The following is a 27,521-nucleotide window of genomic DNA, read 5'->3' as shown; positions in this document are numbered from 1 at the left end:
AACATTAACTTAAAAATGCAATAGAGTAAGATACAAGATAAATATACAAAAAATGTCAACAAATTGTTCCAATTTCTACTGTTTGTAGATAAATAAATATGCTCGGTTTTTATTTTTTATTTTACTAGTTATTCTTCTTGCAATTATTTTTTTATTAGAAGAATAGCGATATGTTTTGAAATGACAAAAATACAAGTTATATTTTTGTGTACATTATAATGCAAGCGAATTTTAGACAAATTAAAAACATCAAAAAACAAGCACTTTAACAAATTAGTTTGTTTCAACTGTTTCATTTTCACAGGGTGATGGTGGCTCTTCAATAACAGGCTCATTTTCAGCTGTGCCCTCAGCATCGTCTAGAGTATTGGTTGTGACAGGATTATCTAGTACTTCACTTTTTGGTTCTTCTGTTATTTCTAACACTTGCTCACTTTGTGTTTCCATTTCTGTTTCAACCACTTTCAATTTTTCCTCTTCTTCTTCAGGTGACATCACTGCTTGGGTGGTTACTTCTTCCAAAGATTGGGATTCGAGCATTTCAGCTGGTTCCATTTCATCCGCTGCAACATTTTCATTTGTCGCTTCATCAGGTTTTGCTTGGGAATCGTCCACTTTTGGGCTTTCTTCTGTTGCCACACTCTCATTTTCCTGGCTTTCAGTCACTAGAACATCTTCAGTCTTCTCTTCAAACTGTGGGTTACTTTGTTCAGTATTCATCGGCTCGACGCTCACTTCGTCTTGAGGTTCCTGGGGCGACACTTCTTCTTCTACACAGGGCTGCATTTCTGTAGTAGGCTGTTCTGCCAATTCTTCTGGTTGAACTTCTTTCAGTTCTACTTCTGGTTGAACCTCTTCAACATGGGGCCCAGTTTCAGTGGTTTCAAGTGTAGATTCTTTATTGTCAACTGGCTCTTCTTGTGGTAAGTTACAATTTTCTTCTTCAGCTGCTGGAGGTGGTGCAGATTCAGTAACCTCTTCTTCATGGTGCTTAGGAACTTCTTCTGCTGTTTCATTGGAAGTAACTTCATTGTTTGTACTCTCCTAAAACCAAGAACAATATTGTTACCTATAATACTTCTTTCTTCCTTAATAATGTGACATTGAAAAAATATTGTAATTTGATTATTGATCATTTTGACCTATCCTTCCTGGATTGGTCTGTCAAGAAAGTCTAGGTAAACCAAAATGTATGTAATGCCTTTTTCCTGCCTGTAATTGGTTCACTGATCTGTACAATAATGAAATAAAAACGTTTTGTAATGATTAAATTATAGGTTCATCACCCAGCAGAGACAATACAGAAAATTGAAATTAATTAAAATTAATTTAATTATTTTTTATTTTAAAATTAATTAGCAATTTAAAAGAAATATTTAAAACGTATTGTTGGAACTACTGCATCAGATAATGGTATAAACATCACTTATCTGTTTTTCAAGCTCAAAGCCCGCAAATGAACCCATTTAAAATTTACCTACTAATCTCACTCCTTGCTTTTCCAAAAACTACTCAGCCTAGAAAAGAATTGAATAATTTTTAACATGAGGGGGTTTATGTTAGGCTAAGTAGGGTTAGGGTTAGGGGCAGATTAAGTAGGGTTGGGTTAGGTTAGGGATGGGTTAGGTTACTTTATGTAAGATTTGATTAGGTTGTTAGATTAGGGTTTGAGTTAAGGATGAATTCAGTTAGGTTGAAGCTTCTAGTTTATTTAAATATAATAGTTCAAAAAAAATTAATCATATATGGTGATTTTATTTTATATTTTTGTTACAGAATAAACGGGTCATTTATGATCTCCTTCTTTTTAAGTTCAATACATAATTTTATTACATGTACTTGAAACTAAGTTAATTTTTCTGATGCAATTTTAATATTCAATTTGTGTTTTCTTTGGTGATTGATCAGCCTTCTCAGTTTAAATATATTTTTTCTTTACAAAAGGTAGATTGGGGATGAGGCCAGGAAGACAGAAACAACATTTATTTTCTTGTCGAGCTTTTGACAGAATATATCGCCTTCATCAGGACTCTTGTCGTCCTGGCCTCATCCCCAATCTGCCTTTTGGAAAGAAAAAATATATTCAATTTGTGGATAAATTTTTAAAAATATAACAAAAAACTAATTTTTATTGTATTTATTTTATTTATTATTATTATTTGACATGGGCATAGAATACAAAGACTTACCTCCATGCTTTCATGGATAATTTCTTGCTCTTCAGGCTTGCTATCATTGAAGGTCGCTTTTGGAGGCTCCGGCTCATAAGCCTTCATAGGTTCTTCTTCAGGGAGGACAGGTTCAAGTGGTATTTCAGGTTTTGATTCTGGCTCCTCTTTGCTCTCTGGCACGACTTCAGCACTAAATTCAACATCTTCGACTGGTTCGGGAGATTTAGATTTAATACTGGCAACAGCGGTTTCAACAGGAAAATCTTCTTTACTTTGTTTCCTTTGTTTTTTAGTAACCGACTCTGTTTTGAATTCAGGTACATTATGTACATTTTCTTTTTCTTTGTAATGATGTTTTACAGTGGTTCTTTCAACCATGGGCTCATATTCGGTATTCCTTGTATATTCCCTCTTTGATTTATCCGCGTTACTTTTATCCTTGTCCTTGTATCTTTCTTTACTAGCTGCCGATGCTTTCTTGATAGGCTGAAACAATTTAACAAACTTTAGAGTGTTATTATTGTTTAGTTTAAAGCGACATTCTTACCGAAGTAAATAATAACGCTTTTGATTCATCACGTGGGGTGTATACATTTCTCTCAGTAAGAAGGAGCCGAGATGCGAATCCTAATAAATTAAACAGTTGTTAATATATAATTAATTATACTCATTGAAGTTAAAAAACAATTCAAAAAGCTTTTTTCTGGTTGAAAACTTAGTAGCAAACAATGGAATTAGTTTCAATAATCAAATTTATAACTTTCATGCATAAGTTTTCACTTTTGACCATGTTTCTTTGTTCTATGGGGACTTAACATGATAAAGGAAATTAAACAACTCCTAGGCTATTTGTACAGCATTTTTTTTATAATTACACAGCACATAATTTTATCATTATTAGTATTCTAAAGTAAGGTGTTTTGTTATAACTTTTTATTAATAAGAACTTAATATTCCTTTGGATATATTTTGTTGTTTTTTAGTTTATGAATAATAAACATGTATATCATTTTAATTTACAAGTGTATAGAATTAATTTATTATTAAAAAAAATAATATTTGTTTTGTACAATTAGGCACTATGTCAACAAAAATTTGAAATAACGCCAAATTGCCAAACTCTGGCCACAGAAATAAATAGATAATTAGTTATACAAGCCAAGTTCAAGATGATTACACCGAAAGGAATGATTCATTTGCAGATATAGCTTCAGTCGACTTAAGATATCTCAACGTGCCACTTGTGAAATGGTCAGGTAGGACATTTTTACACCTTTAAATATCAAAATATTGACTAGCGGTTATTTTAATGTTTAAAATAATACAAAATGCTTTGTGTGATGTGTTTATTGGTGTTTCTTTCTGTTTAGGGCGATAGAAAATTTATTCATTCTTGAAAATATCTGTCCAATACTTCACTTCAATTTTAGATTAACAATTGTTTAATTTATGTGCAATTTGTGTTTAGTATCGGTAAGAGAATAAACTTGAATAAAAAAAATTGCTAATTCAAATCACATCTTTGCTTTTTGAACAATGAATTTGTTTTTCAATAAATTATTTCAGTACTTAAAGCATACTATTTGTATTAAATATTACTAAGCATATGTACAATAGTGTCTCTACTCTAAGCATATATAATTTTACAACAATTGTAACAACTCCACTGATATTTCATTTTTTTTTTTTTTGCCATTTTCAGTGAAAGTCTGGCAGACCAACCAAGCAAGGATGGGCAGACCAAGATGATCGGTAATGATCAACTTATTGTTTCATCACCCTGTAGACCACACGAGGAAATTTCGCAGTAAAAACCTTTAAACAATGTCCTGGGTTAGTTATTCCTTCATCTAATAACATAAAACTGTAGTTTGATCTTTATCGATCATCTTGGTCAGCATGTCCTCGCTGGGTCGAACTTCTGATATCCAGACCAGGATGACCGATAAGGATCAAATTAGACAGTTCATCATCCCGCACCCGTAGGTCATTCTCATGAAATATAAAACTCTTCATATCTATTTCAAGAAGGCAATATTAAAAATAAAACGTTATTAATATCATGACTTTTTTGCTGTAGAAAATTTAGGTTAAAAAAGGCTGTTTATAAACTGTCAAGAATAGCTGTTGCCAAAAAAAATCTATTTGTTCACACCATTAAATTGTTTTCTGTTACAAAGTTTTGTTAAAATGCCAACTAAACAACACTTTATTTTTGTAATTGTGCGGGGAAAAGAATAGAACAATCAGAAGTGGCAATTATGATAGTTATTCTAGTCAACATATTAAATTTCCCTAATCTATTTTTTATTTATGCAAAATCGTAATATTATACTGTGTCTTTTTACAATATTGATTCTTTTCAGTTTAGATTCATACTTTGTTTCTTCTTGAGGTTGCAGCAGTTTGGGTTCGAAAGAGGTCGTACTAAAATTGAAGTAAATGTTTTCAATAAATGTTAAGGCAAATTCGAAGCTTGAATAATGAAACAACCAGGTAAAGGTAGGAAAACGTCCAAAAGCCTCAACCAAAGCAAACAGTAGCCGGAGTGGATGGTCAAGAACAATTTTGAAAATTTGTCAATTTACAACAAAACTAAAAATAGCACAAGAAAATGTTTTTCTTTTTCAGCTATATTTCACTTATCCATGTTCTCTTTCTATTGTATCAACTAAACCATGATTTACTTACATTTACTTACATCAACTTGATGTTAACAAAAAGGAAAGGTGAGCAAAATTTTTCTATTGTATTAATCACTTAAATTAACACAAGTTTATATAATTTTATTATACTACTCCATGTTTCTTCAGTAATTAAAATTAGACATTATGATGTCTAAAATTATTGCCGGTTATTTTAAGTGAACAAACATCCACGTTAACGCTCAAAGAGGGGAATGGAATTGGGGGGAATGGGTCTATGACTACCACTTGGTCCTCAGCTCCACCACAAACAAGCCGAATTACTAGCCATACAAACACACATACAATATACAATACGTAAAAATACTATCAGCCCAGGCAGTTGTTTATTCAAAACTAATCTGGCTTAAATATGTTTAAAAACAACTTGCAAACAAAACAAAAATTTCAGCAAATTTGACGGAAATAATATATTTATTTTGAAATGTATGTAATGCACAAATTCAAATATTCATATAACTAACAAATCAATTCTATGAAAAATTATACAGGACAGTCTAACACAAATATTTTTATTGTCAAGCTTTCAATAATAAAGTAACCATCATCAGGGCTTTACTATATTACAATCCTTTATTTTTAAACCCTTACATTCTCCTTTTCAATCTAAGTTATATTTAAACTTTATTACTTTGAAGATGATGTTTTTTTTAATCAAAATTAATTAATTAATGTTCAGAAAATATTATGTAAACCCACATTTTTAACTGTTTGTTCAACTAATCACAATTTTTTATTACTGTATTATAATTTATTTTCTAAAATATCAGTGAAGTTTTGTTACAATGTTGACTGATGCATTAGGTTGTTCTAAGTTTTTATTATAATGTTATTTACATAATTACTTGCTTATTTCCCATACCTTAGCAGAAAATTACAAATACTAACAATAATTAATTATTCTGGATGTAGACAGGCAAACTTCTGAATTTGCAATATTTTAATGAAATTAACATAGCCACTAAATCTGAAATAAAGCTACCTAAGACTGCCACATCATATTATTAATGTTGCATAGTGTGTTGGCTGATACATTGCAAAACCTTTCGAGTGTATTTAATTAAAGTGTACTTTATGAAAAATCTGTCTATTTATATATTGATGAGGATGTGTGAAAAACTTATCAATCCTGACAAAAACATATACAGTACAAAGGAAATGGCGTTAAAGGCGGGCAATATTCACAAGGATATTTGCAAAAAGGACTGTTTGGCCTTATCCAATCATATGTTTCAGTGAAAATTTTAGTTGAAAAACTAATCCACTTGACAAAACTGTGGGTTTTTAAAATTAATTTTTGGATTTAGCATTGCGACTACAATGTTTTTAGGATCGATACGCAAATATACTTTGTGTGACCAAGTTCCCATTATAGATTTTCATATTGCTGGGAGTGTACATGGGTCGAGTTAGATTAGGTAGGGTTAGAGTTATGGACAGTTTAGGTTTGGTACAGTTAAAGTTAGGGACAGGTTAGATTAGATACAGCTAGAGTTAGGGACAGTTTAGGTTAGGTAGACTTAGAATTACAGAGAGTTTAGGTTAGGTAGGGTTGGGGTTATGAACCAGTTAGGTTAGGTAAGGTTAGAGTTATGGACAGGTTAGATTAGGTACAGTTAGAGTGATGGACAGGTTAAGTTAGGTAGGGTAGAGTAACAAAATGTTTAGGTTAGGTATGGTTGGAGTTATGAATTGGTTAGGTTAGGGATGGGTTTGATTACATATCCATGATTCAATATTTTCTGAGGTAGAGAAAATGTGAGTGCAAAGCGTGAGTTTATTTATATTTTAGCAATTTTCATTTTTACTTTTATAATTCTCTTTAATTCCTAATTAATTATTAATAAACGAGGAATGTTGTATGCCAAAATAATAATCTATGAATAATGTAATAATCTAATAATAAAATAAATGAGAAATAACCTTGTGATTATTTATTTAGTCCAAAATCATTTTACTATTTAATCAAGTATAATTTCATATAGAATAAATAAAAATTTTGTATCATAAATTGTTTAGGTTTCGTTATAGTTCAACATATGATTCGACAAGGGCCAAAAAAATACACTGTTCCACAAATTGCTTGGAGGCAATTATTTTCTAAGCGTACCATCACTTTTAATAAGACATGTACAAATTTATTTACAATTCAGAAACGCTAATAAAAATTTACCTGGTCATTTTTATTTGATGTCAACCTGCATTAAAATTCACCATGTTGTCGTCCTATCTTTTCCTTAATATTTTCAATAATACAAACATAAGTGATTTTTGTTTAAGAACTTGGTCTTAACAAGTTTTAGCATTGCAGAAATGCTTTTAATTTCCTTTAATTTTTTTAATACTGGTTTGTTGAACACATTTCATTTTTTGGAATCATTATTAAAGAATAAGTCTTTTTTATAGTGTTATTTACATTAAACCACCAAAAAATAAAACCCACACAGGATTTTTGGTTTTTATATATAAAAAATATTCTATGAATGAACAATCATAGTTGACTACATACTTACCAGTAAATAATGTTATAAATAAAATAACTTACACTCCCTGTCAAAAGGTTCACGGGATCAACCTCCGACTACCCTCAAAATGCTAAATTCGGCTAGAGGAATGGGTTGTTCAATTTAAAAATAAAATATTTTGTACTTTTGAGTATTTTTGATTTATGTAAAGCCAGATGTTCTCGTAAAATAAACTAATTTCAAGATGTTGTAATTTTTTATTTATTTAATTAATTAATTAAATTTTATTTATTTTATTTACTTTTTTATTTATTTATTATTATTTTTTGACGGGGAGTGTGTATTTGATCACTACTTCAATCTAGCAATAGAAAGTAGAGGTGTTCAAAATCATGCAAAGATAAGGGGAGTTTTAATGTTAACTACAACAGAGAAACTAAAATTCAAAAAAACACACATATAACAAAAGTTGCACAAATTTGAATAAAATATGTTCCAATAGTTCGTACTATTTTTCAGTAATATGATAATTAACTATTAGATTTTTGTTTTAAGAATATTCTTATTCTTAAAAAAGAACCAAATTTACAAATTGAATGGGTACTTTTTTTTTGGGGGGGGGGATTGTATTTTATTTAATTACAAAAAATAAAATAACTAAATCATTATAGGTTAACATTTATTGAAATATTTTGAGGTAGATATTGCAGGCACAATATTTTCAATTATCAGTAACAAAGAAATGAAGGGTTAAAGAAAAAAAAAGAAGTAAAAGTTTCTCCAAACGGATTTTATACGCACTTTAATTTGAAAGTTTTTGTTTTTTCATTATATATGTTTACAATAAATAATTGGATAACAAAATTATTGTACAATAACATGAAGAAAAAAATTGCTTGTTTTGAAAAGTTAGTAAAAACCATTTATATAATGACATTGGGAAGTGCTAAATTTCAACGGGTCATTAAAATCTATTTAGATTCACCTGTAGGAAGGAGTAAAGCCTCTGCAGTTCGTTTTGGATTCACTATTTTACTGTAATAGGATCGAAACTTAATTTCATCCCCGATATCTCGGTTTTCATCGCTGTAAAGGTGTTTCCTCTTTGGATATCCTCGGCCTCCGGCAAAAGAGACACATGCCAAATGCCCTCGACCTGAAACATCGCACAAATAAAATATCACATGGCAAGTTAATCCAAGTAAGTAATTTTTGAACAGATGAATTAGTGTTATTTAATTAATTTTTTTTTTAATATAAGGCATCATTCTGGAGTATTGGAAAGTCAGTGTCCATTAAAAAAAAATTATTCTCTAAATAATAAAAGATGAAATGGTGAATGTACTTTCAGTCGGCGCAGGTCTTTTGTATAACTTCATTGGCACTATGTCACTTACCTATTACGAAGCATAATAATGAAGAAAGAAAAACAAAAAGCTAAACAAATGGTCAGACTTAGCAAGGTTCATGGGATCAGTTCATGTACAATATAGAAGCAGATTATTAATTCACTATTTTCGTGGTCTGCTTGACCAATTAATACATAACAATTAATTACGGTTTTTAGTTGAGATGAAAAAAAGCTAATGGCACGAGAGGAATTCGAACCCATGACCTTCGGCTAGATACGCTAGATATTTGAAAAATGGCAAAAGGAGGGAAAACTCATAAGGTGGGGTTGAGATGGGGAGTTGATGTCTGAGTGGATCGAGGTCACGATAGCTCAGGTGGTAGAGCAGCGGCGTATCTAGCCGAAGGTCGTGGGTTCGAATCCCTCTCGTGCCATTAGCTTTTTTTCATCTCAACTAAAAACTTTAATTAATTGTTATAGAAGCAGATGTTCATGGTATTATCAACGGTATACCTCTGAAGGCCAAATCTTACTGGTATACTGACAGCTCAAAAATGGATAGATTTTATAATAAGATTTACACGGGAGCTGGAGTCTTAGTTATGAATCCGAAGACTGAACTGACTTTAAACTTAGGTAAATACGCTATAGTTTTCCAGACTGAAATGACACTGCTCCAGAGAACTAAAAAACGAGGAACACATTCCAGTAAGACAGCCATTTTCTTTCACAATCAGGTGGCACTTAGGCAAAGGGAGTATGGAATCCCTGGCAGAGGTCAGTGACACCAAACCTGACCCTGGCTTGGATTCCTGAGCATTTGAGACTTACATGGGAAAGTGAGCATGTTGTCCTAAAAGAGCCAATATGAATTCTCTAGGCCCTGAACCCTATTGTTTTCTAGCATCTTGCCACAAACAAGGATACATCCAAAAATGGCTTCTTAATGAGTCTGGTGAACACACCCAGGCATGAGACGAAGAGATGCATAGAAGGACCATCCGGAAGACATCCAAAGGAAATACTGGAAGGTAATCGCAACAGAATGAGGATTCTTGTCAGACTCCTGACAGATTGCCACCTAAGAAAGCATATGTCCAGAAAGGAGTACTGACAGAAGAAATACTTTGCAGATATGGCCAAGAAGAAGAGATCACAGAACACATTATATGTTTTTATGAGGGTGTAGGTGTAGATTTTTGTAACTAGGAGTGGAAAAAACACAAGCAAGTTTCTTCACTAAGGGGCCGCTGGCAAAGCTAGGAGATTGACTAAGAACATGAAGCTGGCCAGTGAGTTATAAAAAACTAGAGGAGCACAACAGATCTACTCAGGTCGAAGTGCGGAAGTCCTTGTAGCCACCTCATTTATCCCTATCCCTATCTCTATGTTCATGATAGACAAGAAGTCACTTAGTTAATCAGACGACTGAACCAGAAGGAAAAGTATACTGCTCACCTGAATGTAATAAATAAAACAAAACCTAGAACACTATCAGGCACTAGACAAAAGAAGAGGCATTGGACCACAGCTAAACAATACAATAACTGATAGTTCAGGTAGACAGATTTGATTGTGAGATGGAAAGACTAATGAATCAAACAAAAAATAGAAAAGCAGATAGACCTACTGGAATTGGAAATGGGTTTCTGAAGTAGGTGGTTTGCTTTTGAAGCTTCTTCTCTGGCACCTCTTCAATAAGGTTAAAAAGGTAAAAGAAGTCAGCCTTTTTACGACCTTACACACCTTGACCAATATTGATCTATTGTGCCATCTGTTGCCATCTCCATTACTATCTAAAGCTCTTCATTAAGATTAAGGCTTTTTATCAAGAACTCTCATGGGTATCCTTCAGGCGTTGACTTTTCCTCTCCCAGGAGGAATCTCAGCCTTCGTGCCAACAGAGGACATGTTCCATAGTTTCTTTTTCTTCCTGGCAATATCTGCACAGGCTTGTTTCTGCTGTTCTGAATTTGCAGTGTTTAGTCACCAGTATAACTATCCAGTTTCTGCCATAGTCCTCAGTCCTGAAATACAATCCTACTATACCGAGGACTTAATCTATTGTATGATGGATCTATATTTTTGGCAATTTAGTTTGGCTGCAATAAGGTTCAGAGTTGATAGGTGTCATCAAACTTGATTGGCCAATTTATTAGCCTCCTTGTTGCCCCTGGTACCCAAACAAGGGTAATTTTGTTGTCTCCAATGTCTGACAGAGCCTTGATACTTCGCCATACAGCTCTGGATGGTTGTGGTGCCTTTACTGACATTTGGCTGTCTTTTGTTGGTTATGCCAGCCTTTTGATCTCCTTGGTTTTTATACGTTTTACCTGGCCATGACCAGACATCCGAGCACAACAATGATATGACCTCAAAGATCGAATGGTTCCAAAGAATGTAAGGAACCACTCAATAGAGCTCTTGGGTTTAATCAACCCCAGTGCTGACATATTCTTGGACACTAATGCAGCAACATGAGCAACGAACCCTAGCAGAAGAAACGAAAATCTTACAGCAAGTCAAGGTTAGTACATTGAGAGACTAGATCCATTATGAAGCCATCCAAGAAGAGTTTGGATTAAATAAAAAAAAATGACTTTTTCACTTTGAGGAAATGGATTTCTTCTTCCCATAATCTTCTTGGTGGATACTTCCCGGCTATTTCAATGTGTGATTGGCCAAATAGCCGCTGAGACAGAGTAAAATCATGATAACAATGGTTGAAAACAGCACTGGGCAATGTCACTCAGCTTTGTGCCATCTTCAGTGAGGAACTCCTAGTAAATAGACCCAGTACAACCAACCACAGATCAACATCCACCATCATCTTTAATGTTAGGGTAATTGTAAAAATTTACTTACCAATTGTAACTCTTGACGGTTCATTGTAATAGGACAAATTTAAAACGTTTGATGGGACATCACGGTGATATGTCAAATACTTCGGGCTTGAGTATCTATCATCTGGAGGGGTGTAATAACGGTCGTAAGTTCTGTAATATTTATCCAAAAGTTATAATTGGTGATTATTACTTTTTTTAAAACTAAAGTGAAATTACTAGTGTCGACATTTCTACATCCTTGTACTTGCTAAAATTTAAATTCTCTTTAAATTAACTTCTATTTAGTTTATTGAACTGGTACCAGGTCACTTTCTGGTCCTGTCTGAATCTAAAATTGTTCGCAGACCTAGTAAGTGACCTACCTAGTGCCAGTTCAACATGATTAGCAAACCAACATCCGCCATCAACTTTAATATAATAATTTGCATAATTTAAAAGTCCACTAAATGTACACAAAAAATACATAATGTTATATTTTTCTTTTGTATTTTTTAAGACAAGGCCATTTTAACAGCACTTACAAAGATCAACTATATGTTACGGTTATAATTATATAAAAAACTTTTGTAGTATAAATTACAATAAAAGAGAAATATCTCACGTCAAAACTCCAAGAGGTTGATATTTTTCACGGTGTGGGACTTGGGTATAGACGTATCTCATAAGCCTGTCCGCCTGTGCCCTTATCAACTTGGTTTCATCATCAAAACTCTGTAATTTATTTAAATTTATTATAATTTTTTTAAGGGATGAAATTATTAAATTGAATTTATACTTTCAATATCATCTACATAACAAACAGAACAGGCAAATGATCTATTATAAATAAGGAAAAACAAATTTCCATTCCATTCCATTCCATTCATTCCACATCAATTTCATTAAAGTAAGTATTCAATTGGCCAACAAAAATTGTTACGAAGAGCAAGGCATAAAATTCGATGAAATAAACAACAGACTATGCATGTAAATTAAGTAGTTGGTTTAGTCTTTATAATTATGCATAAAATACTATACTTAATATAAAAATGCTTGTGAATACTTGTGAAAATCAAGTTAAACTATTTAAAATTTATTTATTTTTAGCATCAAATATTCATCTGATTGTGTTATTTATTACTTATTTCATATTATTTGCACATATTCTGTATTATACTATCCTTTGCTTAGAAAACACTTTTGTTTGCTTGATTTAAGAAGCAAAATTTGTGATAATGCTGTTTTTTCTTTTTCTTTTTTTTTTTTACTTACAACAAGTGATCTTGAATTCAAATAATCTTCTGTGGGGACACTGCCAACGTGTGGCCTTGGTCTGTGTTGTATTCTATTTAGCTCACCCAAAAGTTCAGACATTCGCACTTTGGAATGTATTCCTGCGGGTGGTATTAGAGTACGGATAGTTATAACTGGCCTGCATCCCTGAAATTACATACAATGACAGAACGAGCATTTAAGTTCAAGTCAGTCCTTTCGAACTGTGTTCACAGACATGAATTTCGCTGGAAGCTGTAAGCGGATTAATTTTTATTCTGTGCCTTGACAAGCATAGCGAATTGATATTTATTTATTTTTTAATTATAAAAAGGAATTATTTTCTTCAAAAATCAAACAGCTACTAGTAAATATTTAGTATATTTTAGTCAAGAAGCCAATTTGTAATTAATTCAATGTTCTAGTCAAAAATAAATTCTATGATATACTCACAGATGAATGACTCTTATATTCCCTTGAGTAAGAAATACAAATCTTAGATTTGATGAAATGACCAAAAGATGAATTACTCTATCCCAAAATTCTTTCAACTTAAAATATTGTCTTTACATTTTATCACAGTATTTAACAATAATTTCTGTGATGAGAAAGAAGACAAATCCATCCTCACTTAGACATATTACCAAACAAAAACGATTATAGTTTAACCTTTTATGCTATACACAAACCCTGCTTGTATATGTTTTTGGCCTAGATACAGAATTGTGTTTTTGGATCATAATTTTTGCATCACTAGGAGTTTAGTTAGGGAGGGTTTACAGGTTAGGTTTACGGGTGGGTTGGGTTGGAGTTAGGCTTAGGGTCGGATTAGGTTAGGTGAGGTTGGTGTTAGAGTTAGGAACAGGTTAAGTCACATATCCATAAATCAATTTTTTTCTGTAAGGTGGAGAAAATAAGTGAGTGTGATGAGATAGAAGGCAAAACTGCCATGACATAGATGTTTTGCTAAACAGAAACAATTATAGTTTGATCTAGTATGCTACATACAAAGCCTGCTTTTAACATGAATAGGTTTTTGCCTCGATATAGAACATTTTTTTCATGATCAGTTTTTGCTCATTGAGGCGTGTGTATGAGTTAGGTTTAGGGACAGGATAGGTAGGGCTAATGTAAGGTTAGTTTTAGTGATGGTTTAGGTATGGTTAGGTAAAGTAGGTAGGTAAAGCGGATTGTTAAGTTTTTTAATATAGTTCAATGTACATTTGTAGCACGATTATATGATTCACCTTTAATTCTAAAGAGAACACTGGGAAAAAACTTGGATATCACTATGATTGGATACTCACTAGTGGAGTATGTATGAATTGACTTCTTTTGTTCAATATTAATTAGCTGATGAGTAAAACCAAACTATAAAATCGTTGTATTAGCCTTTTTCATTTATCGGTAAATACAATGAAATGCATAACATATAATGTAATTATTGCTATATGAAGTATTATACATCTACAACACCTAGACAGTGAATCTGCACATTATAAAACATTGTTAATTTAAAATAAATATAGTTTATGGTTTACACAAAATAACATTTTAACCACATTCTGACATTATAAATGCCAGTGAAAATAATATTTCTACAGTGTAAAGCACATTCAGGATTATGAATATTTCAATATTTACTATTCATTGTTTTTCAGTTAGCTGGCAAAACATGTCAATTGTGTTAAATTAATGACATATTCTTCTATTAGTTTAAAGAACATATTCTAGAAGAGTATTACTAATAGTTTAAATAACAGTGTAAAACCAGCTGTCGAACTTGCTACATAGCCGACAATATTGAATCTGAGTAATACAATATTTTAAATAATATTAATCCTTAACTCGGCATTCTATCTCTAGAAATACAAGGACAGGTATACATATTAATTCCAAAAGAAACGCTAAGCAAAGTTGTGTGTTTTATATATTTTTAAATTTATGTTATGTTGTTCATGGTACGTTATGATGTTTTACAACTAAAAAAAATTTTTTTTTTGCTTACAAACATGAGTGGAGTTTATATTTTTAAGTGTTAAAATAATGTGCTGGAATGTTTTTAGAGTAGATATGAAATTTTGTTTGTGTGACCATTTTTGCTTCATTGATTTCAAATTTTGTTATGTTAGGTTAGATTAGGTGGGTGGGTATAGGGTTACGGTTAGGTTACAGATACATGATCCAACGTTTTTCCATGAAGCAGAGAAAATATAGAATATATATTTATTTTTTATGTAATTTTTTTGGTGTTATTTTTATTTATTTTTATTTCATGTCATAATTACAATTATGCGACTATGAAGTTTTATAACTATGTATTAATTTTCTGTGAACCTTAACTGATTTTAAATTATTTTTTATTATGTAAAAGAGTGTAAACATGATTTTTTCTCATTGGTTTCTTTGCATCACTTTACTTGGTAATGCATCCTCAGAGAAACAAATTTAAAATTAAATCTCTAGTAAAGTATTCACCATTGGTTCAAATATTTTCCCATCATATAGACAGTTATAATCTGTTCAAGATCTGAATAATTCAACTATTTTTCTCTTTACCAAGTTAAGGGTTAAATTCATACTAGTACTTACAAATGACAGCCAGAGTGAGAGAGAGTGAAATTGATATTTTAAAATTATTAATATTAATTACTAGTTTCATATTTTTAACAAATGACAAAAAAATTAATATAAGAAATAATATATATTTAATAAATATATATTTTTATATTTAATAATACATTTGTAACTTTGTTTGTAGAACTTTTTTGTATAGAGATGACCTTTTTTACTTTCAAGCATTCTGCAGTTACTAGATTGAACAAAATGTCATATTAGAATAGTTATAGTTGAAAAAGGTACTTTGACCAATTTAGTTTATCTGTATGGTTATTTAATGTTATTTTCATACAATAATGACCCAAATGTGCTTCATGGGAGAAAAATAAGAGGTTTTAAGAATAAGATTGTATTGAGATGGTTTGTTGTATTTTTGCTTGATTTAACAATAAAATACACGTGTAGTTTTTGACAAAATAATAGCTGTTTGAGGAACTTTTATTTTTATTTATCTAACATTTTGGTAATCAAAATTCTGTTGGACCACCGAAAAAAAAATCTTTAATTGATCATTTTTATTACTTGAAACAAAAAATTATACAAGGTAATAAATATACATTTATAATTTCAAGATTGGAAAAAGTACAAAAACATACTGTCCTACGAAAGTCAAAAGCTTCAGATTTCCACAAATTCCACGCTTAATTTTAAACAATTGGTAAGGATATTTCAAGGAAATGGTGAATAATGAATGTTGAAGAGGTTTTTCTATTTTACAGAAACAAAGAGGTTTGGTGGAATTTAAAATTTGGTCATTAGATAAGTAAATTTGCTGTTGCCAAGTTTGTTAAATATTGTTAATGCCAACAGTAGTGATGAAGTTACTGAAAATCAATTATTAGGATGAACTACTAAATATCGAGTAGCACACAGCACAAATGATTAAATAAAAATAATCTATAATATTTTGTAAAATTGCCAATTTTTATTTACCCATTTGACTTTTTAGTGGCTTTATTAAAAATTTGTTAATGGACTGCGAGAAAACTGCATTATTTCTAATTAGATTTTTTTTTGGCTTTGAAAAACTTTATAAATTAATCTTACCTAAACAGAAGTCGAGTGTGATGAATAATTGGTGGCTATTCGGGATGACTCAATAAGTATAAAGGAATTCTGGATGGTTCAGGGATTTGATAAGTCTCTCTCAGTTATAAACATTTTTTTTCTTTCTTTTTGTTATATCGATAGGCAGTTTGAAATTATTTACAGAACCTCAGGTTAATTTTGCACTGATAAACTTCCCAAAATTATAAATGGTGAACAACAGACAAAAAGTAAATTTTTTCAATTTAAATATATTGTCTATTTAATATCTGATTGATTTTAAATACTATTAATTCCATCTTCTTTGCATTTCTTCTATCATTTCTTGGGCCATGCGATAAACTATGAAAAATTGATTACACTAAAACAATAGCTGTGATTATTTTAAATGTTATAAATAAGTGCACTTTTATCATAATGTTAAAGTAAATTGTAAGTAAAATTAAACAAGATAAAATGAATACTCGTTGTTAATCTATGTTTCACACAATAAATAATTAGTGATTTTTTTAAACGAAAAGTCAAATAAATTATTAAAAAGCCTAAGAGTTATGAGAAGCTGATAACAGTGGATTAAACTCTATAAGAGTAATGACGGTAGGTTGTGCCATGAGGAAGACTTCCAGAAGAGGTAGAGGAATAAGAAGAATGGTAGGAACCGGGATAATCTGAAGATCTTGAGCTTCTTTCTGTTGAATAAGAGTACGATCCAGGACCTCCGAGGCTTGATCTAGACACAGTCTCGCTGCTTGAACTATAATTTCTTGTCGGGACCCTTGCCCCTCTCCTCTCTTCATTAGTCGACGAATAAGAATAAGAGTACTGCTCTTCGGCCGTCCTCGGTCTACTTGGGGTATCCAGTACTACATAATGCCGCGGGCTCTACAACAAACCATCTCTCTATTCAGCCCTTCCAAATAAAATTTTCCCCAATACTGTTAAACAAAGCTTACAAAAAAAATCTATAATTTATTTGTATTATTTGACTTATTATAAAGTTATGATTTTATTAATTTCTTTTCAATATTTGACATTTCTTATCATATTTATGTGATTGAAAATATTTTTCTATTCACATAAATAATTTTGTTATATCAAATTTTATCACTTTAGTCTATAAGCACAGAAATCAAAATGTTAAAAATCATACCTTTTCTAATGACCCAGTTTAAAAAAACAAAAAACCAAACATTTTCACTAAAACATGATTTATTTACATGGAAATGTAAAAACCTAAATTGTAAACTTGTCAGGGGAGAAAACAATTTGTAAACACATGCATTTCATCGCGAATTTGTAAATCAATGATTGCTGGTTAGGTTTATTAAGCAAATAAAGATTAGCACAAATATGATTTGCCGATGACAAGAATTATGAGCATGTCCTTCACTTTATTTACACATAAAAGAGCCTTACAACTAAAGCAGTTAAGTATCTTTAACACCATTGTCTCAAGAACAACATAAACAACAGTAATTCTCTGAATTGTCATTTTGTAATTATTATTTCACATGTGACAACAAATAATGAACATTAAACAATCTAAACTACACAAGAGTTTTTTTTATGAAGGTTAAAAAAAATTAAAAAGGAATTTATTTTTGACTGTTCAAATTTAAAATGTATAAAAGAAGTCGAAAGACCATATAAAATTAATAACAGTCTTATTTATTTCTGTAACTTTCATCCTCCATGTATTTTTATTTTTATTTTATCTATTCTCCACGTATATCCTAAAAGATACCAAATAGAGTGTTTGTGGGGAGATCAGGTTAGGTTAAGTTGAGTTAGGGATTGGTTAAGTAGGGTTAGGTTAGGGTACATAACCATGATAAAATGTTTTCCCGTGAAGAGAAGATAATATTCAAGCATTGTCATTTCGTAATTATTACTTCACATGTGACAACAAATAATGAACATTAAACAATCTAAACTACACAAGAGGTTTTACAAGCCGTAAGGAGAAAATTATTGTCCTAGTGAAACAAACCGTGTACAAGACATTTTACTCGAAATGGGAATGTTTTAATTATTATATCCAAATTACACAATGTTCTAACAAATACCAAATTCAATAATGGGGAAGTGGATGAACATGAAAAGTGAGAAAAAAATAGAATCTACTAAACTTTCATAATGGCCAATAGGGTGATACATTTATGCATATAGAGTATATTCTTATTAATATTTATACAAATAAGATAGTAAATATGTTTTTATTCTCAATAGACACTTTTCTTGCCTGATCATTTTTGTCTTACCAGGGTGTGCTTATGGATTGAGTTAGGTTAGGTAGAGTTAGATATAGGTTAGGGACAAGTTAGGTCGGTTTAGGTAGAGTTAGGGACAGGTTTAGGTTATGTATCCATGATTAAATGTTTTCCCATGAAGGGGGGGGGGAATATACAAGTGCAAAGCAAGAGTTTTTGTTTTTACTTACTAGTCACAAGGAGAAAATTAATTAGGGAATGTTAGGTTTAGGAACAGGTTAGGTAGAGTTAGGGAAGAGCTAGGATTAGGGACAAGTTAGGATATGTTAAGTAGGATTAGGATTAAGTTTCACACCCATGATTAAATGTTTTCCCATGAAAGGGAGAAAATATGCAAGTGCAAAGCTCCAGTTTTTGTTTTCACTGTAGTCACAAGGGTAAAATTATTGTCCAAGTTAAACAAAATATACATTAAACATTCTAATTGTGACAGAAATGTTTTAATTATATTATGGATATTATACATTGTTCTAACCATAACTTTTTTTAAAAAATTTTATTTTTGCTTCTCTGACTGCCATCATTCTGTAGCTTTTTATTATTATAACCAGTAATGTGAATCATATCAAGAAAAAAAAATCCAAAGGAGTAAATTCAAATTGCCAGTATTTAAACGACAAATTCAACTCATGCATATAATCTAACTTATGCATGCAACAGACAATTGCCTGTGAATTCCAACTACAAACAGCACATCCAACATACCACGCTACGGTGTTGCATGATAGGGTTAGTTTAAAATTTGAAATGTTTTTGCAAGTAGATTGAATTAATAATAGATTGTAGCGAGACATTTTGACCTCTTTTAAATTCTATAATTAATAACCTGAGGTGAAACATGGTGTAGAAAAAAAAAATTGGTTCAAAATAAAAATAACACGAAAATTATTGATAAATTATATTTATTCTCAATTTGATTTATATATTTTAATACAAACACATCTAATTTCTATTAAAAACAAAACATTTCAACAAGAGATACTATAATAGAAATCAAATTTGACAGCAGTTCTTATATCCAAATTAGAAAGGTGTCTAGCCGATAATATCTGTCCATATGTTAGTAGATTGTACTGAAGAGGTAACGCTTGTGGGAGAAAGAGGATTTAGGTGACTTGTCCGCAGAATAATAGTTACTCTTGCTACCATACACAGTGAACGGTTCTGGTATTTGGCTTGGCCTTGCAACAGTCGGACACTTCTCCCAAGGCACCCCACGCCTCTAAAAATATCAAAATCTTTGTTTCAAAAAATCAAACCTACCAAAAATCAATGGAAAATGTTCATGGTAAAGAGTATTTTAATTGAAAATCTGCCCATTGATAACTATTACAAAAGAACGGATTAAGAGCTGGCTTAAAATAATGTTTCTTTTTTTTTAATTTAAAGTTAAATTACAGTATGAAAATTAAATCAATCTACATAAAACTGCAATTCTCCATAGTATAAAATTCTGCCTGTATAATCCAACCCTGTGTGAGTCAAAGGTATAAATAATACTCTATGATAAAAAGAAACTTGATGAAAACAGACCTTTCTGACCAAAAGAAATAAAACATCCAACAAGTTCCATGAATTATTTATGCAAGATCACTTTATACACATTTAAATTAAACAAATGTAACACATTAATAAATAAAAAGTGGTCATAAGCAAACATCAATTATGAAGAAGTTTTTTAAAACTTTTATCGACTCAACTTTGACAAGGCAACCATAAGTTTCAGGTCTGGGCATATGGTACAATGATGGAAGAAGAAGAAGAAGTAAGTGTAGAGGTAAAAGGGTCAAATTACATCGTAGCAAAACACCTTGGACAGGTTCCAACTATCTTCCAAGCTGTCCATGCAAACCAACTCTGTGCACAGGTGTTGAAAAAGAAGAAAATTTACATATTTTCAGACAGCCAGGTAATATGAAGCAATGTAATTTAGTTCTAAACTAGTCTGGAAGTGCCTAAATTGATAAATGGCCCTAGGAAGGAACAAAATTATCTTGAGGAGGGTTTTAGGATATGAAAGTATAGAATGAACAGGCTGATCAAGCCAAAGAAGAGGTGGTTTTTTCGCCGGAGAATTAAAGTTGGAACTAGGAAACTGGCTTGAGAAAGATAAACTGAATCAATGAACAAATCCATGTATGAGACAAGTAAACAGATTCATAAATCTCTCTCAGGTGAAGGAATATTCTCTTAGCAGGCAAGATTTGAGGTAAATTATACGCCTCTTGACTAAGTAAAGAAGCTGAGCCAAACAGTTAGAAACATGGCACATATCTTTTGTGAATGTGAGGCACTAGGTGAGGGATTCACACACCAACAGAACTGTGTCGAGGCACTGAGGAAAGTTTTGTACTTTGGAGAAAAAGCACACTTTCTACAGGATTGTCTTAATCATGGGGGTTCCACAATTGCCTTAAGTTGCAGTGGAGTAAAGTTTGGAATCCTTACGTGTTACCCCTCCGAAAACATAAATAAATAAAACAATTTGGCTATTTTCTTTAAAATACAAGATTTTTGGTGGTTTTTCCAGCAACGAGGTACATGTGGTAGTCATCCTTTCATAAGCGCAGATGCAAAAAAAAAAGCAACAAATACAAATTCAGATTGTATGACTCTCGATTTTTTGACAATCCATAATTTTTTTTTGCTTGGCATATAATTACATTAACTTGTAATTGAAGAATGATTTTGGGATAGATTAGATTCCTATTACTTGTCTATAAGATAGGATCTATTGCAGGGTTGTTGTTTTTTGCATGAAACTGTAAATGAAATTGATACGATAAATTAGACCGAGCATTCCAGTCGTTTGGAATAAACATTTTTATTTTTATCCGATCGAGCAACTTCAAGCGGTATCTGCGACCCTGGAAAAAAAAAATGGAGCAGCCGTCTATTTTAAAACTGTAAGACATCTGTTTAAAAAAATAACTCTGGCAGGTTTATTTTCGGCTATTTTTCAAAGTGGTTCATGGAAGGAAAACAGAAGCCTTTAACAATTGCAAACATCGAAATACACTTTCAAGCGGACCTTGTATTACGCAGACTTTACTACACCTCGTAGGGGATTGACGATTTAAAATCGTCCTCTACATTAATATTACTAATGATCTTGACTCTGGTTCAATTTTGGCAAAGGCTTCTGTTTATATTTTTAAATACTCTACAAGTGTTGACATATGAATTCTTTTAGATTTTAAACCTATACAGATGTCTCTTTTGGTATTCAAAATTTATGGGGCTATAAATTAAATTAACATTTCTCCCAATAGTATTTATACTTTGGAATGAATTTTCTTTTGTTTTTTTTTATAACTGGCCAATGAACTTTGACAAAAGTCCAGATTACATCAACTTCATTTCTTTTCTTTTTTTAAAGGTGTTTTTGATACTATTTCTAATTCAGAGTTTACATTTTTAAGTATTTGGCCTATTTATTTGTAACATACTACTAGGCAATACAATTGCCAAAACACAAAGAAACAAAATGATGTCAATTTTTTGTCAATAAATGGTGGTCACACTGGGAGCATTGGCAGAAAGGTGTTTATGAACATTTTTTGCCAGACTTATCCAGGGTTTTTTTTTTAAGGGTAACATGAAAAAAGGTAAAGCTAAATCAGAAAAAACATGAAATTTACTGTCCTCGATCATATCTTCACACAAAAAATCAAATAAATAAATAAAGTTACTTAGAACTTAGAAATCAACTTATTATATTTTACTCCTGGGAGAGGAAAACCCAAGGAAGGATATAACTTTAAAAAAGCTTTCAGATTTGGTAAAAAGCTAGATCGACAAAAAGCTCTAAACAAAAATGGAGATTGCACAACAGAACCATTGGTCAATTAAGGCCATAAATAGGCCGACTCGTAGTAACCTAGACCTAAACACCTGAAGAATGATATCTATCATTTGATCCCTGGACAGCTGATGCTTTTTGGAACCGTGAGGTTTTTCATAATGTAGACTGATGGCTGATTGTTCAAAGAACACTTTGCTTCGTTCAAGTCTAATTGTTTCGTAGTCTGTATGCTCCCAGGGTTTCAAGGACCATAGAACTTCTTGATTTTCTGGTGGAAGAACATTCTACCTATTCCAAAAATGTGTCTAGACATGGATATTCTTGTATTTATCATATCCAAATTGGCGTACCACAAGGGAGCATTCTTGGACCTCTCCTTTACACTATATATATTTCTGACATTTCCATCGTACCATAAACAATACTTTTGCTGATGGCACAGCAATCCTTCCTTATTTTTTTCCCAGTGTAGTCCTGAGTGAATGTAAAGTTAAAAGTAAGTATAAAAAGTATAAAAACATAAAAGTCCATTAAAGGACCATCGCAGAGACTTACAAGACTAAGATTTGTTACCTCAGAAAAAACCTGTGCAGATGTTGCCAAGAAGAAGAAACAATGTAACATGTCGTCTTGTTAAGACCTATGCACGAGGTTCGTACTGAGAGAGGAAAAGCCAAGGCCTGGAGAACAAAGGAGCTCTTAACAAAGATTTCGGAACTGGTAAATAGCAGAGCTCTAAACAATGATAGAGATTACACAATAGAACCAATATTGGTTGTGGTCGTAAAGAAGCTGACTTCTTGTAACCTAACTGCATATTAACATTCAACAAATATGAAGGACTACCATCAGTTGCTTTCCTAGACTAAGCATCTGAAGATAAACACAAACAAGAATGTTTCAATTATATAATGCAAATGAAACAATGTTCTAACAGATGCCAAATCGATTGGAATAATGTGGAAATGGACAGAGGAAAAAAGGAGAAAAAATGGAATCTAGTAAACTTTCATAATTACCAACAGGATGATACTTAAATTTGTGTATATAGGGTATCTTATTATTAATCTTTATAAAAATAAAATAATAAAGTATGGAAAATATTTCAACATGGATATGTCTTTGGTCTGGAAACCCTGTTTTTATGTGTCCATTTTTGTGTTACCGAGGAGTGCTCATGGGTTGAGCTGTTAGGTCTAGGTTTGGGTGGGTTAGGTTGGATTAGAGTTGGGGACAAATTAGGTTAGGTAGAGTTAGGGACAAATTAGGTTAGATAGAGTTAGGGTCAGGTTAGGTAGGGTTATAAATGGAAGAAAATATACAACTCCAAAGTGTGAGGTTTGGTTTTCACTTACGTAAATATAGACAAAATAATAGATTTAAAAAAACCTTCTGATAGCGCAAGTAGATTATAGAGAGGAAATGACAGTTCTGAGGATGAAAGAAGACATAATCGAAAATGGATGATTCTAATAAATTTATTTTGAACTTTATCTAAAATTTCAGAATAAGAAGGAAAGTGTGGTACAACAGTACAGTAATCAAGGATAGGACAAATGAGAGTTTTGTACAATGTTGTACATGAGTGTTTCTTATTACAAAATCCAGAATTTTAAGAGTTTTTTTTTATTAATACTAATAATAACAACTGCTATCAAACAAAATGCCCAAGTCTTTGAAACAGATACTCTATTTAGTGTGGTATTATTGAGAGAATAAATATGATAGAATGGGATTGGAAGAACAATTAAAGTTACATTTAAGTTGAAACAGTTAATTTGACACCAGAAACTAAGTTTATCAATAGATAGCTTCAAAGAAAGGGAGTTTCTTGCTGATTTTATAGAGAGAAAAATTTTAAGATCATCAGCATATAATAAAAATGACGCAACAGAAAAAAAGGACTTAAGGCCAGATCAAAAATAACAAATATCCAAACTGGCATCCCACAAGGGAGCTTTCTAGTACTTTCTTTATACAGAGGCTCAAAAGAGTGTTTTGCTTTTTTAATTATTCCATAGCACTGAGCTTGGTTATTAAATTTAAAACAAGTTAACGTTAAACATATTCCAATTAAGTAAATAGTGAGGTAAATAGATATGGGTTTTAATTGAATATTGAAAAATTAAAAATGAAAGCTGCAAAATCGAAGGTTAAAAAAAGTATTGGCAATCTAGATGATTACTAACCGATAGCTGATTATTTGTAAATAATATAAGTTAATACAAACAGTCAGATTATATTTATTAAGTTGGTTGACCTCTCCTGATGTGTGGATATCTAACTTTTACATTTAAAACATAAAAATGCCTCGTAAAGATTTGTCTTTTATTTAAAAAAAAATCAAATTGCTCGAATAAGGAGTGAAGGTCTAACTTATTGAACGATTAGTGAAAAGTTAAAATTAAGTTTATTTACCGTCAAAACAATTGTGAAAAAATTTGAAAACACTGGGTTGGTTGAAAATTTAAAATGAAGTGGATGTGCAAGGATTTTCACAGTCAAGGAGAAACGATACACCATAAAAAAGGTCATAAAAGACCAATTGATCAGTGAGCCAGATTTGGCGTTAGATATGTCATATTGTCTAGACAAGTTCTTCTGGGTTCAAATAGAGCTCGAAAGAAACAGTTTAATTCAAAAACACAATATAAATTCAAAACATAAAAAATGTTTGAATTTTACCAAAAAGTACATTCACCAGCCTGAAGGATTTTATAATAAAGTAATTTCTGCAGATGAAACAAAATTCACTATTTTTGGATTGATATGTTTGAATAAGAGTCAATACAATTTCCAAACAAAAATATTAAAACCAACAGTGAAACAAGGCAGAAGGAGTGTTATGGTGTGAGGATCCACAGCTGCAAGTAGAGCGATTTAGCGTTGATTGACATTATGACTGCTCATGTGCACATCACTGTGTGAAAATTTAAAAAACAGGCAGTCAAACTAGGATTAGAGAAGAATTTTTATTTCAGGCAATAACCCTCAAATATATAGCTAGAAAAACTGTACAATGCACCTCGCTAACTTAAAACTTCTTCCCAGCCTCCAGATATGAACCCACTCGAGAACCGCTTGAGTCACTTGGAATCAGCATTCAGAAAAGCATTCAAAATATCAAAAAATGAGCTTTAAAAAGTAATGCTAGATGAGTAGCAAAAAATATCGCCCGAGACAGCTAAAAATTTTGCTTCAGTTTCCTCGTTGCCTCGAAGTTTTAAGAAGTCTTAAGACTTATAGAAGCCAAAGGACTTCATATAAAATACTAATTGAATTTAACTTATAAAGTTCACTGATGTTTCAGGCGGTTGCCGGTACCATTTTTGGATGTTGTTTTGTTCAATTTTTTTTTTAAATATTGATTTGTTGCAATGACGAATTATGTTGAAGTTTTGTCATAGTAAATGTTATCTTTTAAAATGCTTAAGTTTCGTCGTTTGTACTTGCCAAAAACTTTTTTGAGCCCACTGTATTTCTGACATTCCTATCCTTCCAGGGACAATCCTGTCCACTTTTGCTGGCGATCTTTTCTAAAATGGGGCTTATCCAACGCTTATAAATTTAAGGTGAGTGGATATTTTTCCAGGCCGAAAGATAATCCTGAATGGTTTTCCTCGAAGAAAATTAGAATTCAGATTTTCTACTCGTGTCTGTCAGTCACGACTTGTAAAAAAAGGGGGAAAGGAAGACAATTTTAACCGGATTACTCATCTCGTCGGCCAAGAAGAGGAGGGTGGCAAAATCCCAAAAAACCACACGAGCCGTTGAGATACGCCCGTTTTCCCCTGGCGACAATTTCTATGTCCCAATTTTAAATAAAAGACGCCAAGCCAGCTAGAATCAAGATTCTAAACGAATGAGACTGAAATACCTCGTGTACAGACGCTACAAAAAAAAAAGGTCAAAATAGCATATTTTAGTTTATTGATATGATTTAGTGTTGTTAATCGAATGTTTAATGCTATGAAGTTAAACTTATTTGTGGAAAATTTGCGTGGGAGGCGGTTGCGACACTATTTTTGGCCGTGATCTCTTGTAAAACTGAGAAAGCGTGGGATTTTTTGGCAACCGTTTCCGAATGAATTTTAACTTTTGACCAAAGATTAGTTTTGGATTTGAATTACGATGTGAAATCGGTCTTCTATTTGTCTCCCATTTCACATAGTCATATGTCGCACAACATGGTTTAAAAGACTGTGCGCTGAGGGGGGAAGGTGAAAGAAGAGAAATAGGATAAGGGCGGACGACCCTTTACCCTGTTAATAAAGAAAAAATATATAAATGAAAGCCCATTTAATATCGTAAGTATTCTGTTTAAAAGATCTGGATGTAACAAAACTAAAAACATTACAAAAACAAAAAACAAGGAGCAATCAAAAAGATTAGAAATCAAAAACAAGGAGTCAATCCATTCCTTCTTGTATGTATTCTATTTAAACAAAAATATTTATAAAAAAAACACATATATGGAATGCAAAAGGTAGAAATAAAAAATAAAAAATTGTCCCTTGGCTTTTTGAAGCTTTTCTGAACTTACGGTGACGTGGTATGAAGTGAGGGTAGGCCTGCTGTACGGTCTTCTCACCGTGTAGAAGTCGCTTTCGTAAACCATCGTTGTGTTGTTCTCGCTCGCTTCTCTCCTAGTCGACTAACGCTATTTTACTAGGAGAACGTTCGGACGTGACGACCGCGTCTATTTTTAAGCCGGCTCCAAAATCGAGAACCATTGGTGGACGCAAATAAACGCCACACCCGACATCATCGGTGAATAGTTGCGAATTTTTCATCTCTCACTCCCTATACGCACATGAAGGGATATGAAGTTGAACTGGCAAAGAAAAAAGCTAATGGGCAATGGAGAAAGAACTTTAAGAAATTGCTGCCTGAACCCTAACAAAAATGTACGCTGACAGGAAAAAATACACCAGATTGATTATTTTTTCATTTTCTCAATAAAAGAAAATTCTGCCTTTAATTTGTCTCAT

General features: G+C 31.9%; 1 protein-coding gene across 3 annotated transcripts; it reads right to left on the bottom strand.

The window, feature by feature from the left end:
* Window positions 1-141: 141 nt before the first annotated feature.
* On the bottom strand, window positions 142-27,212 carry LOC106663295 (titin-like). 3 transcript variants are annotated; one of them, XM_014388002.2, is made up of 8 exons: window positions 27,074-27,211; window positions 12,790-12,957; window positions 12,140-12,249; window positions 11,558-11,688; window positions 8,327-8,497; window positions 2,719-2,798; window positions 2,190-2,657; window positions 142-1,044 (listed from the first exon to the last, which is right to left on the bottom strand). In XM_014388002.2, the coding sequence occupies exons 1-8, from the start codon at window positions 27,146-27,148 to the stop codon at window positions 274-276; spliced, it is 1,974 nt and encodes a 657-aa protein (XP_014243488.1). In that variant the 5' UTR covers window positions 27,149-27,211; the 3' UTR covers window positions 142-273. The 3 variants fall into 3 exon arrangements, with proteins under 3 accessions (XP_014243488.1, XP_014243489.1, XP_014243490.1); XM_014388003.1 differs by lacking the exon at window positions 27,074-27,211 and adding an exon at window positions 16,456-16,933; XM_014388004.2 differs by lacking the exon at window positions 12,790-12,957 and having other exon boundaries at window positions 27,074-27,212.
* Window positions 27,213-27,521: the final 309 nt, after the last annotated feature.

This window comes from Cimex lectularius, unplaced genomic scaffold (assembly GCF_000648675.2).
Source record: "Cimex lectularius strain Harlan isolate CLEC.00 unplaced genomic scaffold, Clec_2.1 scaffold78, whole genome shotgun sequence".
Classification (NCBI taxonomy): Eukaryota; Metazoa; Arthropoda; class Insecta; order Hemiptera; family Cimicidae; genus Cimex; species Cimex lectularius.
The sequence above is the reverse complement of the archived record's forward strand: the minus strand, read 5'-3'. Positions and strand labels throughout refer to the sequence as shown.